This window comes from Leucopleurus acutus (assembly GCF_964270905.1).
Source record: "Leucopleurus acutus genome assembly, chromosome: 21".
NCBI lineage: Eukaryota > Metazoa > Chordata > Mammalia > Artiodactyla > Delphinidae > Leucopleurus > Leucopleurus acutus.
Window position 1 is genome coordinate 8,810,774 of NC_139163.1, and position 16,754 is coordinate 8,827,527.

A 16,754-nucleotide genomic window follows, 5' to 3' on the forward strand; every position below is an offset into this window, starting at 1 on the left:
TATTGAACAACTTGTAATCAACTGAACATCCATTTATTGAGTGTAAAGTTCACTTTTGAGAAGAAGAAAGATGGTCATAAAAAATTGTATATCTGGGCTTCCCCGGTGCAGTGGTTGAGAGTCTGCCTGCCGATGCAGGGGACACGGGTTCGTGCCCCGGTCCGGGAAGATCCCACATGCCGCGGAGCGGCTGGGCCCGTGAGCCATGGCCGGTGACCCTGCGCGTCCAGAGCCTGTGCTCCGCAATGGGAGAGGCCACAACAGTGAGAGGCCCGCGTACCGCAAAAAAAAAAACAAACAAGAGAAAGATCATTTTTAAATGAAGGATGCAGGAGTGACAAGTGGCTACAGAAAAGTACCCGGCACAGTGGGTTATGTGGATCAGGATCAGACAGACTTGTGTTTCTCTTCCAGAAACAGACCGTATAATGTTGGACAAATTACTTAAATTTCAGTCTCTATGTCTTGACAAGGGGAATTAAAAATAAAATAAAAAACAAAAAAATAAAAAATAAATTAAAAAAAGGGTTGAGGCGGACTCTCAACCACTGCGCCACCAGGGAAGCCCAATCTTTCTGTTTTATTTTGGCCAAACCTTACCACTTCCCACCTTGGAGTATACTTAAAACTCCTTATACTTAAAACACTTCCTCTTTGAGTTCTTCTCATCCAGATCCTGTAACTTTTCAGGCTTCTACACAGCATATCTCCCGAAATGTTGTTCTTCACGTGGAGAAAGAGACTTTGGCAGTGGATGGCATTAAATTTCTCCCCCGCCCCTAAGAAATCCTCCTTGCTCTTGTCACGTAACTGCTGTCTCTGCATCTTCTTGTCCCACCAAACGGCCACGATTCAGAGAGTCAGGACAGAGAATAAATGTCAGGTTTCAAGATTTGAAAATCTAGCTTTCAAAGCATTCCGGAAGATGAGTACTGTGGATTGTTCTAATCCTTCCCAAAGGTTTCAGGAGGGAGCGGAGGGCAGTCTGTGGACAAACACATCACGCATCCGTTGGTTTTATTTCCAGGGGTGTATGTCAGGTGGGTGTTTGAGGTTTTATTTCCTTAAGCTGCAGTGAAACTCCTGGAAAGGCCAAGTGTAAACAAGTAGTCTGACATTCACCTTCCGGGGAACCAGTTTCCAAATGCACTGGCCTAATGAAATTTCATTAATTGTGTACATCCTGTTAAAAATGCTGCCCTTCCTCTGATGAATTTCAGACTTCTGTCCGCCAGCCTTTTGTCCCATTTCCTGATGAATATTAGTGACATATTTTATTTTAGTATCATGTTTCCACTTTTCTTCTGGAAAGGGATTTGACATGGTATCCATTGAATGACTGAAACAGTTGGGTCAAAGATTTGATGTGCTAGCCTAATTAAGTCATTGAATTGTGACCATTTGCATTTGCCAAAGCAGAAGTGTTATAGAGGGATTTTCAGTGAGCCTAATTGGAATGACAGCCGAGGTGTCAAGTCCTGGGTGTACAAACTTGGCTTCGTGGGGTCTGATGGGTGGAAACCTGCCGTGAGAGGAAAGCAGTGTGCCCAGAGCTCCTTTCAACATTCTTTCACATCCACAAGTGTCTGCACTGGGTGCCTGATTCCCATCACCCTAATAGGAATTTCTTGAAGCATCTGTGAGGAAGAGTGCACATTACTTCAAGGAATGATTAAAGCAAACTAAATGTAGAGTCCAAGTCAATTCAGTAAGTATTTACTAAATACTTAATGTGTCCTCGTTGCTCTGGGAGACACCAAGAGACCGTCACCATCTTCGGGGAAACTGGTTGAAAAGTTGGTTCAAATAAAAATGGCAGAAGTGACAGTGGGGTTGAGTTTATTTTAAATTAGTCTTGTCCAGCCACTGGATTTTCATGTCTTGGCATTTTTTGTGTGTGTCTGAGTCATAAATCTTTGTGTAGACCTATAATCATTTTTGTCCATTTTTCGCAATTTAAGATATTTTGAGGGCTTCCCTGGTGGCGCAGTGGTTGAGAGTCCGCCTGCCAATGCAGGGGACACGGGTTCGTGCCCCGGTCCGGGAAGATCCCACGTGCCGCGGAGCGGCTGGGCCCATGAGCCATGGCCGCTGAGCCTGCGCGTCCGGAGCCTGTTCTCTGCAACGGGAGAGGCCACAACAGTGAGAGGCCCGCATACCGAAAAAAAGAAAGATATTTTGATAATGTCTTAATGAAATGGCTGATGCCTTTGTAATATTATGTGCGTGTTTGCATTTTCGTGTTTGTTTGCAGCTAGAAGTAAATGTTTTAAATCATCCTCAGTTACTTCTATTCTCTTGCTGACATTGTTCACATTAACATTATTTTCCTAAATTATAAGGTTGGTTGAAATCAAAATTTTCATTCTGGACAAGGAAGAAAAACACCAAAAGCATTCATATTCACATATTCCCCCCCAACCCCATCTGTTTTTCTCTCTCTGTTGATGATAGAAATTCAGCGCATGTCTCACGTCTGTCTCTGATTGTGAGGTCCCTAGCTCAGGCTAGCTGTTGGGCATCCCGGGTCATAAAATAAAGTGATTCTCCAAGATAGAATTGAAAGTTTTCTACCTTAGGAAATCATAGACAGTTAAATTCCAGACAGTTAAACATGTTTTTAAACAACATTTTAAAAACAGATGTATTGCCTTAGGGATAGTGAATGTGGAATGAAAAACAGAATTTCTTTTTTATAAAAGACCCATAGATGATTATAGATTATACTGAATTATTTTCTATTATGTTATCAAACAGGTTTTTGTAGACTTTTCAGAAATTATTTTCTAAAAACTAGAACTGAGCAAGCTGTGACTGTATAGTGATTTCATAAACATGTCAGTAATATTAAACATCTAAATTGTAGTATTTGTTTTCTAAGTGTTTCTATATAGTTTAGTTCATATGTATTTAATACGAAAATAAAATTAATCTTGGAAATCACTGAAATTCCCTCCCTGTTCACTGGGAAATGTCTATTTATCTCTCTGTTTACAAACAAAAAAGAAAAAGTGCTCTCTGTATTACACATATATAACAAAATGTACCCCTATACCAATGCAAAAAATTGGATACAGAAATAGAATAATTTTGTTCATTTGGAACTACTTTTTTTTGGAAAATCATTTCTTTTTTAAATGGTAGGATCCTTGGTGTATTTGAATTCTACATAACAGCAGCTAACTTACTGATGATATGCTAAATTTAAACCAGAAATATGGAGACAGTAGCCGACAGTCATCAACTTCGTCTATTCAACTTAATGGTGCCTCAATTAAGTTCAAAAGTACGTTCTATGAGTGTGAAACGGCATCGTGTCCATTAGGTTTCAAGGCAGTTGAATTAGACAGAGAAGCCTGTCAATATGAAAAGTGAGGAGGCCAAGGAAGACCAGGCTCAAGGCTGTCTCACTGAAATGCAAGGGAGACAGTACTTGCCTTGTCAAAACTGATACTTAAAACTTTGTTGTGGGGCTTCCCTGGTGGTGCAGTGGTTGGGAGTCCGCCTGCCGATGCAGGGCACGCGGGTTCGTGCCCCGGTCCGGGAGGATCCCACATGCCGCGGAGCGGCTGGGCCCGTGAGCCATGGCCGCTGAGCCTGCGCGTCCGGAGCCTGTGCTCTGCAACGGGAGAGGCCACAACAGTGAGAGGCCCGCGTACCGCAAAAAAATAAATAAAAAAACTTTGTTGTGAATCAGACACTCCAAATGCATATATCCTTACAGATGGCTTGGAATATAATAGTGGTACAGTTTTTGTAAAAGTCTGATAGATTAGCAAATGACAGCTTTATTATTTAATTCAGTTGTTTATCCATCAAACATTGATTGAACACTTATTACTGGTGTGTATCAGGCAGTGCTGGAGGAATAAGGGAAAATATGGCATGGATATTCATTCATGCTGTATTTCTGTTATTTTTTCAGATATCTATATTCTGCTGTATTATCTGATTTCTAACTATGTGGGACTGTAGAATCTCATAATTAAAACAATAATCTAGATGTCCTTTAGAACACTGAATCTAAGCAGAACTGTATCTTCCCCTCTTAACAAAATCCACTTACTTATACTTTTTAAATATTTCTTTACAGAAGTACTAAATTACAGATTTTACAAAACACAAATCCATTTCTCTGTTTAATTTTTCGACAAAATTAAGATAATTTTTGTCCTAGATTTGCTAACTTTAGTAGTTCAAAAGTGGTCCGTGTCTTGTGATATAAATTGATCTCAGTCGAAAATCTTCCTTTAACTTCTATTTCTTTCTCCTCTTTTTTTCTCCCAATAGTTTTACCCAGCCACACATGTGGAAATCCTGGAGAAATACTGAAAGGAGTTCTCCACGGAACAAGATTCAACATAGGAGACAAGATCCGGTATAGCTGCCTCTCTGGCTACATCTTGGAAGGTCACGCCATTCTGACTTGCATCGTCAGCCCTGGGAATGGAGCATCATGGGACTTTCCAGCCCCGTTTTGCAGAGGTAGGTGCTGTACAGGGAGGGTGTGTGATGAGCTGACACCTGGACTCAGCAAATGGCTTTGGAATCGACATTGGAAAAGTTTCCACTTAACGAAAGCAAGACACATCACGCTGGGTCTTCCCATGTCAGCTCATTCTGTTCCCTAAAGCCATATTGTACGTAACCTAAGAAACCATGACTGCACCCTGTGAAGTCAATAACAAATTTAGATATGTTCCTTAAACATCCAAATTTTTCTTCATCCTGTTTCTCAAACCTTGTGGACTTCTACCTATTTTTATCACTTACTGTCATAGCATTCTAAGATTTAACGCACACATTTATGGCCTCCTTGCTTTGAAGTTTCCTTTTTTACCTTTTTCTCATTAGAAACGGCAGATACCCCTTGATAATTAAATTATACCATTGGAAGACTCTTGCAACACTCTCGGGCTTTAGAGATAGACCATAAAGGATTGCACCAGTGCAAGTGTTCCTCGTTATGATTTGTTGCAAGATTAGAATCAGTTTTCTGGAAGCCTTGTGATTTTTAGTCTTTTCTGTGACATTATTTTCCTGATCCAGTAACTTTAGGAAAGGGCATGCTTTGACTCTTAGGTTTTGATTTTCCTAAGAAAAAACTCACTTTATGGTTTCAAATGTAAAAGTGTAGCTTACATTTATTGAGGTCTTAATGTAATTCAGAAAATGTGCTAAGTGCTTTACCTGAATCGTATCGCTGAATTCTCACAAAACCCCACTGAAATAATAAACACTCACACTCATTTAACAGGTAAAGAAGCAAATTTTAATTTTCAAAAGGTTCCAAAAGATAGCATATGATGAGTTAAGACACAAACCCATGTCTGAATTTTTTTTATTGAAGTATGGTTGATTTATAATATTGTGTTAGTTTCAGGTGTACAGCAAAGTGATTTGGTTATACCTATATCTATGGATGTATCTATATTCTTTTTTTCAATTATTTTCCATTCTAGTTTATTACAAGAACCCATGTCCAACTTTTTATTCACGTATGTAACCAGGCAAATCCACAGCCTTAGCTTAAGTCCTCATATCATAATGTGTTTTTTTCATCAGTCTGTTTATATTTTCGTCTATGCTATTTTAATGAATACTTTTCTATTTTTTTTTGTTATCTCTGTTACGCGTTGCAGTCTCATGAGATCTTCCCAACGCTACTTATCTTAGTTATGGCATATTGCTGCTGCTGCTATTACTATTACTACAACTAGTATTAGTACTGTTACTACTACTGCCATTAATACTACAGCTGGTAACTAGTACATAGCGATTGCTTGTTATGAGCAGGCATTACTTTTTCATGTGTAATCGTCACAGTAGGTATTTCATTAAAGAAGTGTTTTACACGTGAGGCATCTGAGGGTTAGATGGGAAACATAACTTGTTCAAGGTATTCCAGCTGGTAATTACCAGAGGTCAGATCCACCATCTTCAAATCATCCCTGTGTCCTAGAGAAATTCCTGCTGTGGATGTTTTCTACCACACGCATCCATTACTCCTCCTGAAATGCTCATTTTCTTGCATGTTCCTCAGGTCTATTGTATCTCTCTTCTTTTTTTCCTTAGTGCTATTAATTATTTTACATCTTCTATTGTCAAAACAGTGGTGTCCTCAAAATCCAGATTTCTGTGTCCCTTCCCTTGTCTTTTCACTGATCCCCTCAACTAAGTGATACTGTTTAAGGATGCTGTCCCTTGGATATCCTAAATATATTCCCTTTTCCCTCTTTCTACCACTGTGTATCTGATACTCACTCCGTGGAAACGTTGCAGTCACTCTCTCCACTTTGCCCTGCTTGCCCCTTTTATTCTGTCAGACTGTCTTTCACGTCTCCCCTTTCCCACGCCAGCTGTCCCGTTCCAGTTGTGTTTTCTTCTCACCCAGACCAGCTTCAAGTTGGTGAAATGAGCGCCACATCCAGAATCTCAGCCCTCATCCGACACTCTCCTCCTTAGTCCCGCTCCCAGCACACACGTCTTCGTCATCACCTGTGCTCTCTCAGCCAGACCACGTCAGTGACTCAACGAGAATTAAGTGCAAACCCTTGAAAACGCTGCCCCCGTGCTCCATCACCTCGTCTGAACTGACTTGTCCCCTTTCATCCGTTAGTGTTCCCAGACACAGATGTTATCCTTTTGTCTCCACGCGATGCTTTGCTTGATCTGACTTCCCAAAAGCCAGCTGTGTGCGTCTCCCCCAAGTGCTGTGTTCCTCACACCAAGCTGTTAGCTTGGCATCCCCTCCACGGTGGGAGTATTGACACCAGAAATCAGCAAACTCTACAAAGCAGGGTTTCTTCCCAAAGAGTTCCTTAAGCAGCTCACCACTCCATGCCTAAATCCAAACTGTCACTCATTTTTTCCTGTTATGAAGTTTTCCCTTTCATCTCCGTTAAAGCCATAAATCGTACTTAGTTGTCAAGTTCACACTTAAGGCCAAATTTTAGTCACCTTTTATTTAAACCATTGCAACCCCTTTTTAAATTCTTTAAGAAAACCCAAGTCCTTTTGTCTCGAGCATTTATTTTGTTGCTATTTTATATTTTAACCTTATGTCTTCAGCGTTTCCTCAACGAGTTTGTAACCCCCCAGGACATAATTTACAGTCATAAAAACTGTGTGACTGTGTCCTTGCTTCTACCTTAAAATCATCCGAATCCATAGCTATTTACCCCTAATGCTGTACCTAATCCCCCATTCAGACATTTAATAGAGGAGTGGAAATATGCTGGGCATCAAATGAGGAGTTATTATAAACTGGAAAATGCAAAAATAAATATTAACGGTAACTCCGCCAGTTTCTGTTTTGCTCATACCTCCCCAAGCATTTTCTTCTGAATTGAAGGGTCTTTACAAATTTCACAATTATAAAACTTACAAAGTCAAAGTTGATGTAACAGTCAGCTCATAATCTTTCCTATGTTGTCACCAATTTATTAAATGGTATCAAGATGCTTTTATCATAATATTTATCTTTTCTTCTATATTATAGATTATTAAATTTATGCTTATTTCAGTGCTTGGGATAGTAACATTTCAAAGGGCATTAAATTTGATATAATTCTTTTATGTAACAGATTTGAAAGATACAACACAGTTTGTCATTGATTTTGGATAACTGGATCATAAAGAAAAAAGTCGATAATCGAATTCTTATAAATGTGTAGATGTGGCATATCTAGAGGAGATAAATTAATTTCAGCGATATGGACTTAGATCATTTTAAAAAATGAAATGAGTATATTTTCTGCTTCCCCAGCATCCTAGTTATTTTGTTCCAGGAATTGCTTGAGGAGTCATCTTAAAGTGCTGCTAACAGTAACACCACTGAACCTCTTTGCAATGACCTTTTACTGGTGTTGACAATTTTACATTGTAACTCCAAGTGGCAGTATTTAACCTGAACAATGACACTTACATGTATCATTTTAAAGAAAAAGAATATAGCCATATATTTAATAAAGTCAGTGCATAATGAAGTGGGAGGTCAGCCAGATTTACTTAAAGCTGATTCCCTTAAACAGGAGACCAGCATCAAACCGACTTCTTCCAAGGATGAGAGTTCAGATTGTCTCCTTCTGGAGGTGTGTTTTTGTCTTCCTCATTAATCCTTGAGTTTTCACCTAAATGTCTGTATCTTCCTTCATCTCCCTTCATTATTGCACATCGTTCCTATTGTCCCTTCTGATCTTTACAAAGATGTACTGTTTCTGTATTTGCAAGTGTGGTGTGTATTTAGAGGAGAAACATAAAAAGGGGAAAAGAAAAAGAAAAAAAAAAAACTAGATCTACTTAATGACGTATGCTCCCAACTCAGAATTTAAATGCCTTCTTAATTTATGTTTCCCCTATTCTATTACTAAATCACAAAGACTATAATGTCACGGTCCAGGAATGATCCTAAATGACTTTGAGCTCCAGGATAATAGAGCGCCATAGCATATGAAATCCAAAAGAGAAGGTATTCTCCTTGAGTGGAAAATGCGCACGGTGGGTCCTTGTCTCCAGATTTGTGATAAGATTGTCCGAGAAGGCAGAAAGGAAGTAGGTCAGGAGCTGCGTTTGGAAAATGCTCCTTCGTAAGAAACCTGTTGTCTGATGTGGAGAAATCCCCAGGGAGAAGTGGTCCTGTCCTCACATTAGTCCACCATTAGGTGGGGAAGTTGTTCTGAAACCATCTCCCTTTGGTCCCTTCAGTGAGCATTTCCGTCCACTGCAGCTCTCCAATCCTGGATCTCGTTTTTGAAGGCATTAATGTGATCTTACGTCAACTGTCTTATTCCATGGATATAATCACATAGGAAATGTATATACGTGTGGGGACATGAGCTATATCTCTGGTCCTGGAAAAGGCTAGGCTCCTTTACGCTCTGGAAAGATGATAGGATGGTTGCATCAGGCATATGCCACCTGAAATAAGCCAGCTCTAAGCAAACACTAGTCTTCTCAGCCAGAGATGCCTGCTCCCCCTTCCCCAAACATTACCTTCTGATATGCCTTAATTCTTTCAATGATGGAGCACTTTGTATTTGCCAAGTATGCTTCAGAAAATAATTCTTAGCAGCTACTGCAGAGCTGAGATCCCTAAAGTCATAGCTCTGGACATTCCCATTCACAGGCTGTCCTAAATAACTTATTTTTGTATATTCTGTGCTTCATAGATTAGCCTGTATTAACATTATGTGCACGACTCATATGAACTACCCTAGAACGGCATCTAAAAATCATATGTATGCAATGTCAGTTTGTAAATATGCTGAAACCCATGAATGTATGATCCTGTGTATACCTCAAATCACCTTGAGATGTATGCAGGGAAAGTAATAGTAGTCTTGTTTTGAAGGTAAGGAACTAAAGCTTCAACTGTGTTGACATATGTTGGTTTATGACTTGAACTTTGTAGCAAGACAGCTGTCCTTCTGATTTTATCATTCTACTCTTACTAAATTTGATTAAGTAGCATTTGTACATAATTTAAAAATTTAATAATACTGAAGGGATTATAGTGAAAAGGAACATCCTGTTGAAGCATCCATACTCTTAGGCTGTAGACATTTCAATAAAATTTAACCATTTTTGTCATTATTATCTTATATATGCTTATACTGTTCTTTCTTGCTTTATCAAGTTAAAACTTTTTAAATTGACATCTTGCAATGAGTGTTACTGTAATTTTATCACTCCATTCACCATGTCTTGTTTCTTCCAATTTAATTTAGATTTCTAAACATTATAAATCTGAATAACGCACTTGACCGTTCATACCTTATTTCTTTCATTTTTGACAGCATCTTTCGCCTGTCCACTGTATAAGGTGTGACTATCGCTGCCTCTGCTCTTTCCAGTAAATGTTCTAATACTTTCCTTCCTCTATGTTCTCTCAGCTGTAATAGCACTTTTGCAGTATCAAAGTTGTGAACATGTACGTTTTATTCTATGCTCGTAATTAAGTCCTTCTTAATTTGTCTGAAGGCTGGATAGCAATAAACAACATTCGTGTTATTACAACTGTGTACATACTGTTCCAACGTCATCATCCCTGTGCCACTCCAAGAGAGTTCAGATCAGATGAGTTCTTTCTTAGCCTAATTATTCATAATAATGCCACAGTTACTTTTTTCCCCCACATTTGGACCAAGACTTTCTCGTTCTGCTTGTTTAGTTAATGTAACATTAGCAGGCTCCAGTGTTACTATTGTCTGCTCTGCGTGTTAAACCCCAAATGAGTATTTCTGACTGGGGTTGGTTTTGATTGAGCGGTGATTTGGGGACTTTTGTGTCTGGCTTTCAGTCAGGGTTGGCAGCTTTGTCTCCATCCATTGGCAGAGGGAGGAAAGAGCCTGGGGTTGTTATGGGCAGGCCTCCCACACGTATATCGCTCTGGTTAGACTCAGTCGTGTGGGCGTCCTTAACTGCAAGGAAAGCTCGAACGAAAAGGCAGAAGAAAAAGCAGATTTGGTAAACGGCTGGCCTGTTGCCGTGACTGCCTTCTATTTGTCCTAAATTTTTGAATTATTTTTTTCCCTTTGTTGATTTATAAAACTTATGTTTCATTCCAGTAATCCAGATATCTTCTACTTTACACTTATTTGAATTATTGCTGGGAATGAACTCTGTTCTTCTTCCTGAAGGTCACTGACATTTCTCTAACGTAAACCAGATTGCATCGTATTTTGCATACACTCGTCTTCTGCAGTTCCTGAAGTCTCGGTCATCACCACTCTCAGCATATTGTACCTTTGTCCCCTTGTCTGTACCCCTTTTGCTCTCATTTTCCCAAATCCATCACTTCCCTCTCCCTGTTCCCTCAGAGGGTCCAGCACTGGCTTGTAGGTCTGTTATAAGGCAGTGTTTCTGACACTTCTTCCCTGTTCCACTCAACCTGTTCACTATTTTGTAAATCCTGTCTTCTTTTCTCTTTGTTTCATCTCAGACAGTTTCCTGAGAAAGGTTGCTTTGGAGGAAAACCCTTTGAGCTTTAGCATGCCTGCAAATAGTCCCTGTCTGCATCCGTACTGATGGACAGTCTAGCTGAGTATCAAATTATACATGGAAACCATTTCCTCCCAGAATTGTTAAAGCATCGTTTCATTATTTTAAGCATATTATTGGCTTCTGCTTGAAAAGAAATATTCCAAACTAGAAAAGTAATAAGTTTTCCAGGCATATGTCAAAAAAGAGAGAGAGAGAGAGAAAAAAAAAAAAAAAACAGGTCTTTAAAAAAGCATCCACAAGTGAAACATTATTTGAGGGAAGATCCTATATTCATAATCTTTTGGAGTAGAAGGATAACATACAGCATGGGGAAAAGCCAAAGACGTTCGGAATTAGCTAGGTTGTAGCCCAGCGCATCCTTCTTCTGTGTGATGGAGCTGGTGGGGGGCAGTGACCGTCATCATTCAGGCAGGGGCTCGGGGCTGTCCAGCTGCCACACGCCTAACCAAGAAAAACTCCCAGGTCCTCAGTATTTAGATCAGTGCCGTTCGCTAGAAATATAACGCAACCCACAAGTGGGAGCCAATTATGTAATTAAAATTTCCTAATAACTACATCGATAAAGTAAAAAGAAACAGGTGCATTTAATTTTAAGAATGCATTTTCTTAACCCAGAATAGTCCAAAGATGGCCATTTCTACACATAATCAGTATTATTAATATTAATGAAGTAGTTTGCACTTTTCCCCGAGTCTTTAAAACCTGACGCGTATTTCACAGTTAAATCATTTCTCAAGGTGAACTAGCCGCATGTTCTCATTAGCTATGTATGCGAGTATCTACAGTTTCAGACAGCTCAGACTTAGCAAGCAGAAGAATTTTAGTTTTCTTTTTTTCTATCCACAACAATCGTTAATGTATGCAGAGTTCTGGTGCTGTGAGTACATGTCACTTTCACTTATGATGTAGGGTTCAGTATACAGTTGTAGTTTTATGATAAGGACTCATAAGAAAATGGGTCTGAAATACACACATGTATGCCATTCTCTGATTGGAATTCTCTCCTTTAACTTCTCGGCAATTGCTGAAACAGATTTGAGCTGAATAGTATCGGAAAGGAGAAGCCTAGTTTTACTTTTAAGCAGAAGATCACGGTGAGCCTAGCTCTCCAGTAATCCAAAAAGATTTCTCAAAAGGAATCTCGTTTCAGATACTATCTTACTTTGGGAAGAAATGATATTGGGATCTAATGAGCGAAGATTATGGGAAACTTTGAAGAAGAGGCTAATTAGCTATAGTGGAGTTGGCAAAGAATTGGAAATAGCTTTGTGCGTGTGTGGCTGCAGATGTATAAAAGAATAAAAATAAGAGTGATTCTAGGGAGAAAATAAACTAGATTCAATTCTGGGACCTAGCAGTTATGGTCTATGCTACTGTAAGTACACTGGATTCCTCTCTCACACTTCTTTTCCATCTGTAAACTACTACATATACTACGGTAAGATGTTCGTACAGCAACCTAGCTACAGAGACCACACACCCAATCTCTACACAGTATCGTCAATAGAAAAGCAAATGTTTTGAAAAGATTGATATTCTCAGTGTTAGTATGAGGATTAAGTGAAATGACATATGCAAAACATCCTGCAAAGTCTTTAACACATGAAGTAGGTGAATAAAGCACAGGTGATCTAGCATGATGTTTATGGGCTGTGCAGTGTTATTTTCTCTCTCTGTCGTCAATTTTCCTACCTGTGTAATAGGACCTATTTCACAGGTCTGTTGTAAAGATTAAATGAGATAATCCAGATAAAATCCTTAACAGAGAACTCGACACAGTGAAGTTCTATATGTATTAGCTGTTATAATTACTATCTTCTCCCCGCTCCAGTTTTGAAAGCAAATTCAGATTTAAGTGATTGGAGACAAATAGATTATAGGATCTCAGTGCTAGTAGCTCTTAAACAAATGGCTTTTCTGCATTACTGAAATTCTTTGGGGAAAAAAAAACAAAACAAAACAACAACTACCAGGCTGATTTAAGAAGAGAAACTGAATGAATAGAGACTCAGACAAAGAGCCAGTTAAGTGCCTACTAAAGGGTGAGTCCGTGTCAGGACAGGTCATTGTGTTTTATGTGTCACTACTTGGGCTGCAATAAGGAAACAAAAGCCACGTATACAGCGTGCGTGTAGATACACATATGCATATAAATAGCATGACAGTATAGAAAATGTAGATTTGGCAATAGTCAGCTGGAGGTTATTTCTAGATTCCTTTTCCTTAAGGGACTAATCAATCAACCTTTTTCTTAAGGGATTAATCAATCAAACTCAACGTATTTTTAATAAGGAACACATGGAGGAGCATCTGTTATCTAATGACAGACGTTTCAGCTTGGTCACTCAAATTGTAGATTTTTAAGAAAAAGGTGTGGTGATAATAACAGTTAAACCTGTAGCAATGACCAAATGTCAGACATCATTTACGTGCTTTACAAATATTCTTGTGTTTAACTTTCACAATAACCCCGCAAGTTTTGTATTATCATTGATCCTGCTTTTCAGTCAGAGAGACTCGGGCACAGAGACGTGAGGTGACTTTTCTGAGGTCACACAGTAGTGAGTGGGAGAGTTGGAATCTGGGCCTGGTGTCTTATGCCATTGGGCACTGCAATGCCCGGCTCGTTGCCTTTTAATTTATGAGAATAAAAAAAATAGGTTCCTTTAAAGAAGAAACTTACATTTTCATTGGGGAACAAATATTTGAAGTTGGATTAGACAGACAAACATTTTCTTCTCGAGGGATTGGTGCTTGAGCCCTGAGGAATCCGGGAAGGGGCGGAGAGAACATGGCTTGTCTGGGGATGACCTGCTTCTGAGGATGAAGCGTGTGCCTTGGTTTTCTCCGGGGGAGATGGAAGTTGGTGGTCTCTAGCATCCTCCCATTTCTCCACCTGCTCCTTGGGCAATGCAGGAGAAGGTGTCTGGCAGACCTGCAGGCCCTTCAGAGATTACGAGCCTAAAAAGAGAAATATAAGGGCAGTAAGATGCCGGCAGGGAAGAGTGACTGCCAGTCTCGGTATTTTCTGCAGAAGCCTGTGGTTCAAAGCAAGCACCAGCTAAAACTGTTTTCTGTGGGCTTGATGGGAGCTACCACCAGCCACAGCCTCAGGGCTTTCAGATGAACAACATGATGTATAAACCCAGCTCAAGAGAGCCTTGAGCCCAAAGAGAGCTGTTTGGCAGTAGGATCTTTCTTATTATATTTTAAAGGCTAACGTATGACTTGCTGCAGCCGTTTCTTTGTAGAGTAAGTCAATCTTGGAGCACAGGAGGCAAGCAGGGATCCATTTGCCCCAGTCAGATGGTCTTCCTTCTCTGGGGAAGGCTTCTCTTTGCATGAAGTTGGTCCTCTTTCCTCTTTCTCTGTCGCAACCCTAAATCCTTCCCTACCGCCAATTTGTCCTCGCAGGGATTCTCATGTGGGGGCAGAAAGGTGAGGCCTGAAGGATGCTGCTGGCATCTGGGCTCCGTGAACCTGCAGGGTACTGGTTCCAGGCAGAGTGGTGTTAGGAGGCCCTTGAGACCAGATAGAAGCTACCTGAGACGTGATTGGCCAGTAACTCTTCCCTCCCTATTTTCCATTTTTGGCCAACAGAATCTTTTTCAGCCACTATGAATGACTAAAGAAGGAAAGCCAGGGGGAAGTAGAAATAGCGTGGCTAAGCATTTTATTTAGACCAGATCTCTGCGGCAGGTGTTGCGTTATAAACTTGGCATACATCCATTTAAGTTTTCTTGTCCAAAAGTGTTCAAGGTTAATATCGATACTGAGAGTTTGCAGATGAGGGATGTAACTCCTTGAGATATGAGGGATCCTGTCCAGGGCTGCAGACACAGTAGGTGGTAAAGGCCATTCTCACTTTGTGTCTTCTGCTTGGCGTGGGTAAGGAGAGGTGTTTTTGTTTTTTCCTTTTGTTCTGTTGAGAAGCGTGATCTGTAAACCACTGAAAAATAACCATAAGTGAGTTATGATCGGGGACTAAAACTGCTTACTCACCAAGACTCTGACCTTGTTTCTCTGTGTCTCAACAAAAGCATTTAAGATAAATATTCACCTAAAAGTGTCAAAACACAGTGTCACTGTTACTTGCGAGTTTTACAGAGTGTAGGATACGGCAGCTGTTTTGCTTTTTTTGAAGAGTTGATGGGTTTTATGCATTTCAGGACAGTTGTATTTCCTCGGAAGGATGACTGAGAGCATGCAAACATGCCACCAAGTAAAGTACCAGGAGCAGTCTCGGCAATACCTTTAATAAAACATGCTAAACAAGGGATGTCAGTGCCTGAAGCTGCAAGTTTCTTTAACTGATAAGCCTTACATAAGGCGACTGGAAATGACAACGTGGCACTGGCCAGCGCTTTACGAAATGTCACTCAGGGTGTTTAATTGCAGACATTCTGCCACTAGTGATGATGGGGAAGACAAATGCTGGGAGAACATGTAGCTGGAGGGGAGGAGAAGGGAGAGAAGTCATGCTTTTTGTGGGTACCGATCAATTCTGTGATATTTAAAACACAGCTGGGTTTTCATCAGTTATGTTACAGAGGTAATGTTGTAAAATGAATCTCAGATGATCTTTCTTGTCAGGACCAAGCATTGCAAAGTAAGATTGAATGAGGTAGTCTTCATATAAGAAACTCAGATCTAAATAAAGTTTGAATGGCTTTAGGCAATTGAGTTTTCAGCACTTTTCTTGCATACTGTGTAATAACCAACTCTAAGTCTTACCAAAATTGAAAAAAAATATCAATAACATATGTCAACATTATTAGAGTAAATCTGGTCTACATGGTTTGCATTTCACTATGATACAAGGCTTTCTGATAAGCACTCTTTTTTTAATATATATTATCTTATTAAATACAATCTTGGAACTGGTTTAAAGCATAGTCATAAGTGCCTTTATACAAGTCATTTTGTGGATCAATTTACAGTATTTTTCCATGATTTGTTTTTCCATGTAAGTACCATATTAGGTTGCAGGGCTGAAGTTGTCTAGTGCCCCAAAAAACACACGTCCAATTAAATGCCATTCATTGTGACAGGCAGTGATGGTAGTGTTTAATAGCGAGGACTCGGTCATTCAAGGTCTTGGTCATTCAAGGTCATTTCTTACTTACTAGCTCAACATCATGGGCAAGCTGTCTGCAAAACCTCTGGTTCTGAATCTGTTGAATTGGATTAATGCTACTTTTTCTTTTTTATAATTGAAGTATAGTTGATTGACAATGTTGTGTTACTTTCAAGTGCAGAGCAAAGTGATTCCGTTTGGATTATACATATATAGCTGGATTAAAACTACTTTTAATTTCATGGGACTGGTAAAGTTTAAATGAGATGCTTGAAGTACTTAATACCAATAATAGCTATTATTATTGAAATCATTATCATTGAAGAGCTAGAATGGAACAGAAATGGAGACCGAAGGAGGCCAGTTCATCCTCTGAAAAGCTCTTAGAGACTAAAGTCATAGAGCATAGTGCATTGTTTTCTCTTTTTAAGATTGGTATTAAATCATAAACATTTAGTTTTAACTGACAGCATTTTCTTCTCAATATCCTCAATATTATACAAAGGAATAGTTCTCTCTCTCCCCATAATTGAACATAATGATTGTTTCCAGTGTTTGCTTCTACACATAATGCTATAATTAGTGTCTCTGTACATATAACATTGCTTTTGTTTCTTCTGTTTGATCATTTCCTAAGGATAGAATTCTCAGAGTGTTATTTATGCTTTGCAAA

The 16,754-nt window shown here is 39.5% G+C and overlaps 1 protein-coding gene across 1 annotated transcript in view; it reads left to right on the forward strand.

Annotated features, from left to right (window-relative positions):
* CSMD1 (CUB and Sushi multiple domains 1) overlaps positions 1–16,754 on the forward strand; it is a gene marked incomplete at its 3' end in the record, with an annotated part of 1,744,596 nt that overhangs the window by 864,679 nt on the left and 863,163 nt on the right. Inside the window, exon 4 of the mRNA XM_082863948.1 lies at positions 4,291–4,485. Coding sequence (XP_082720074.1) covers positions 4,291–4,485 — 195 coding nt within the window. The remainder of the gene's footprint in view (positions 1–4,290; positions 4,486–16,754) is intronic.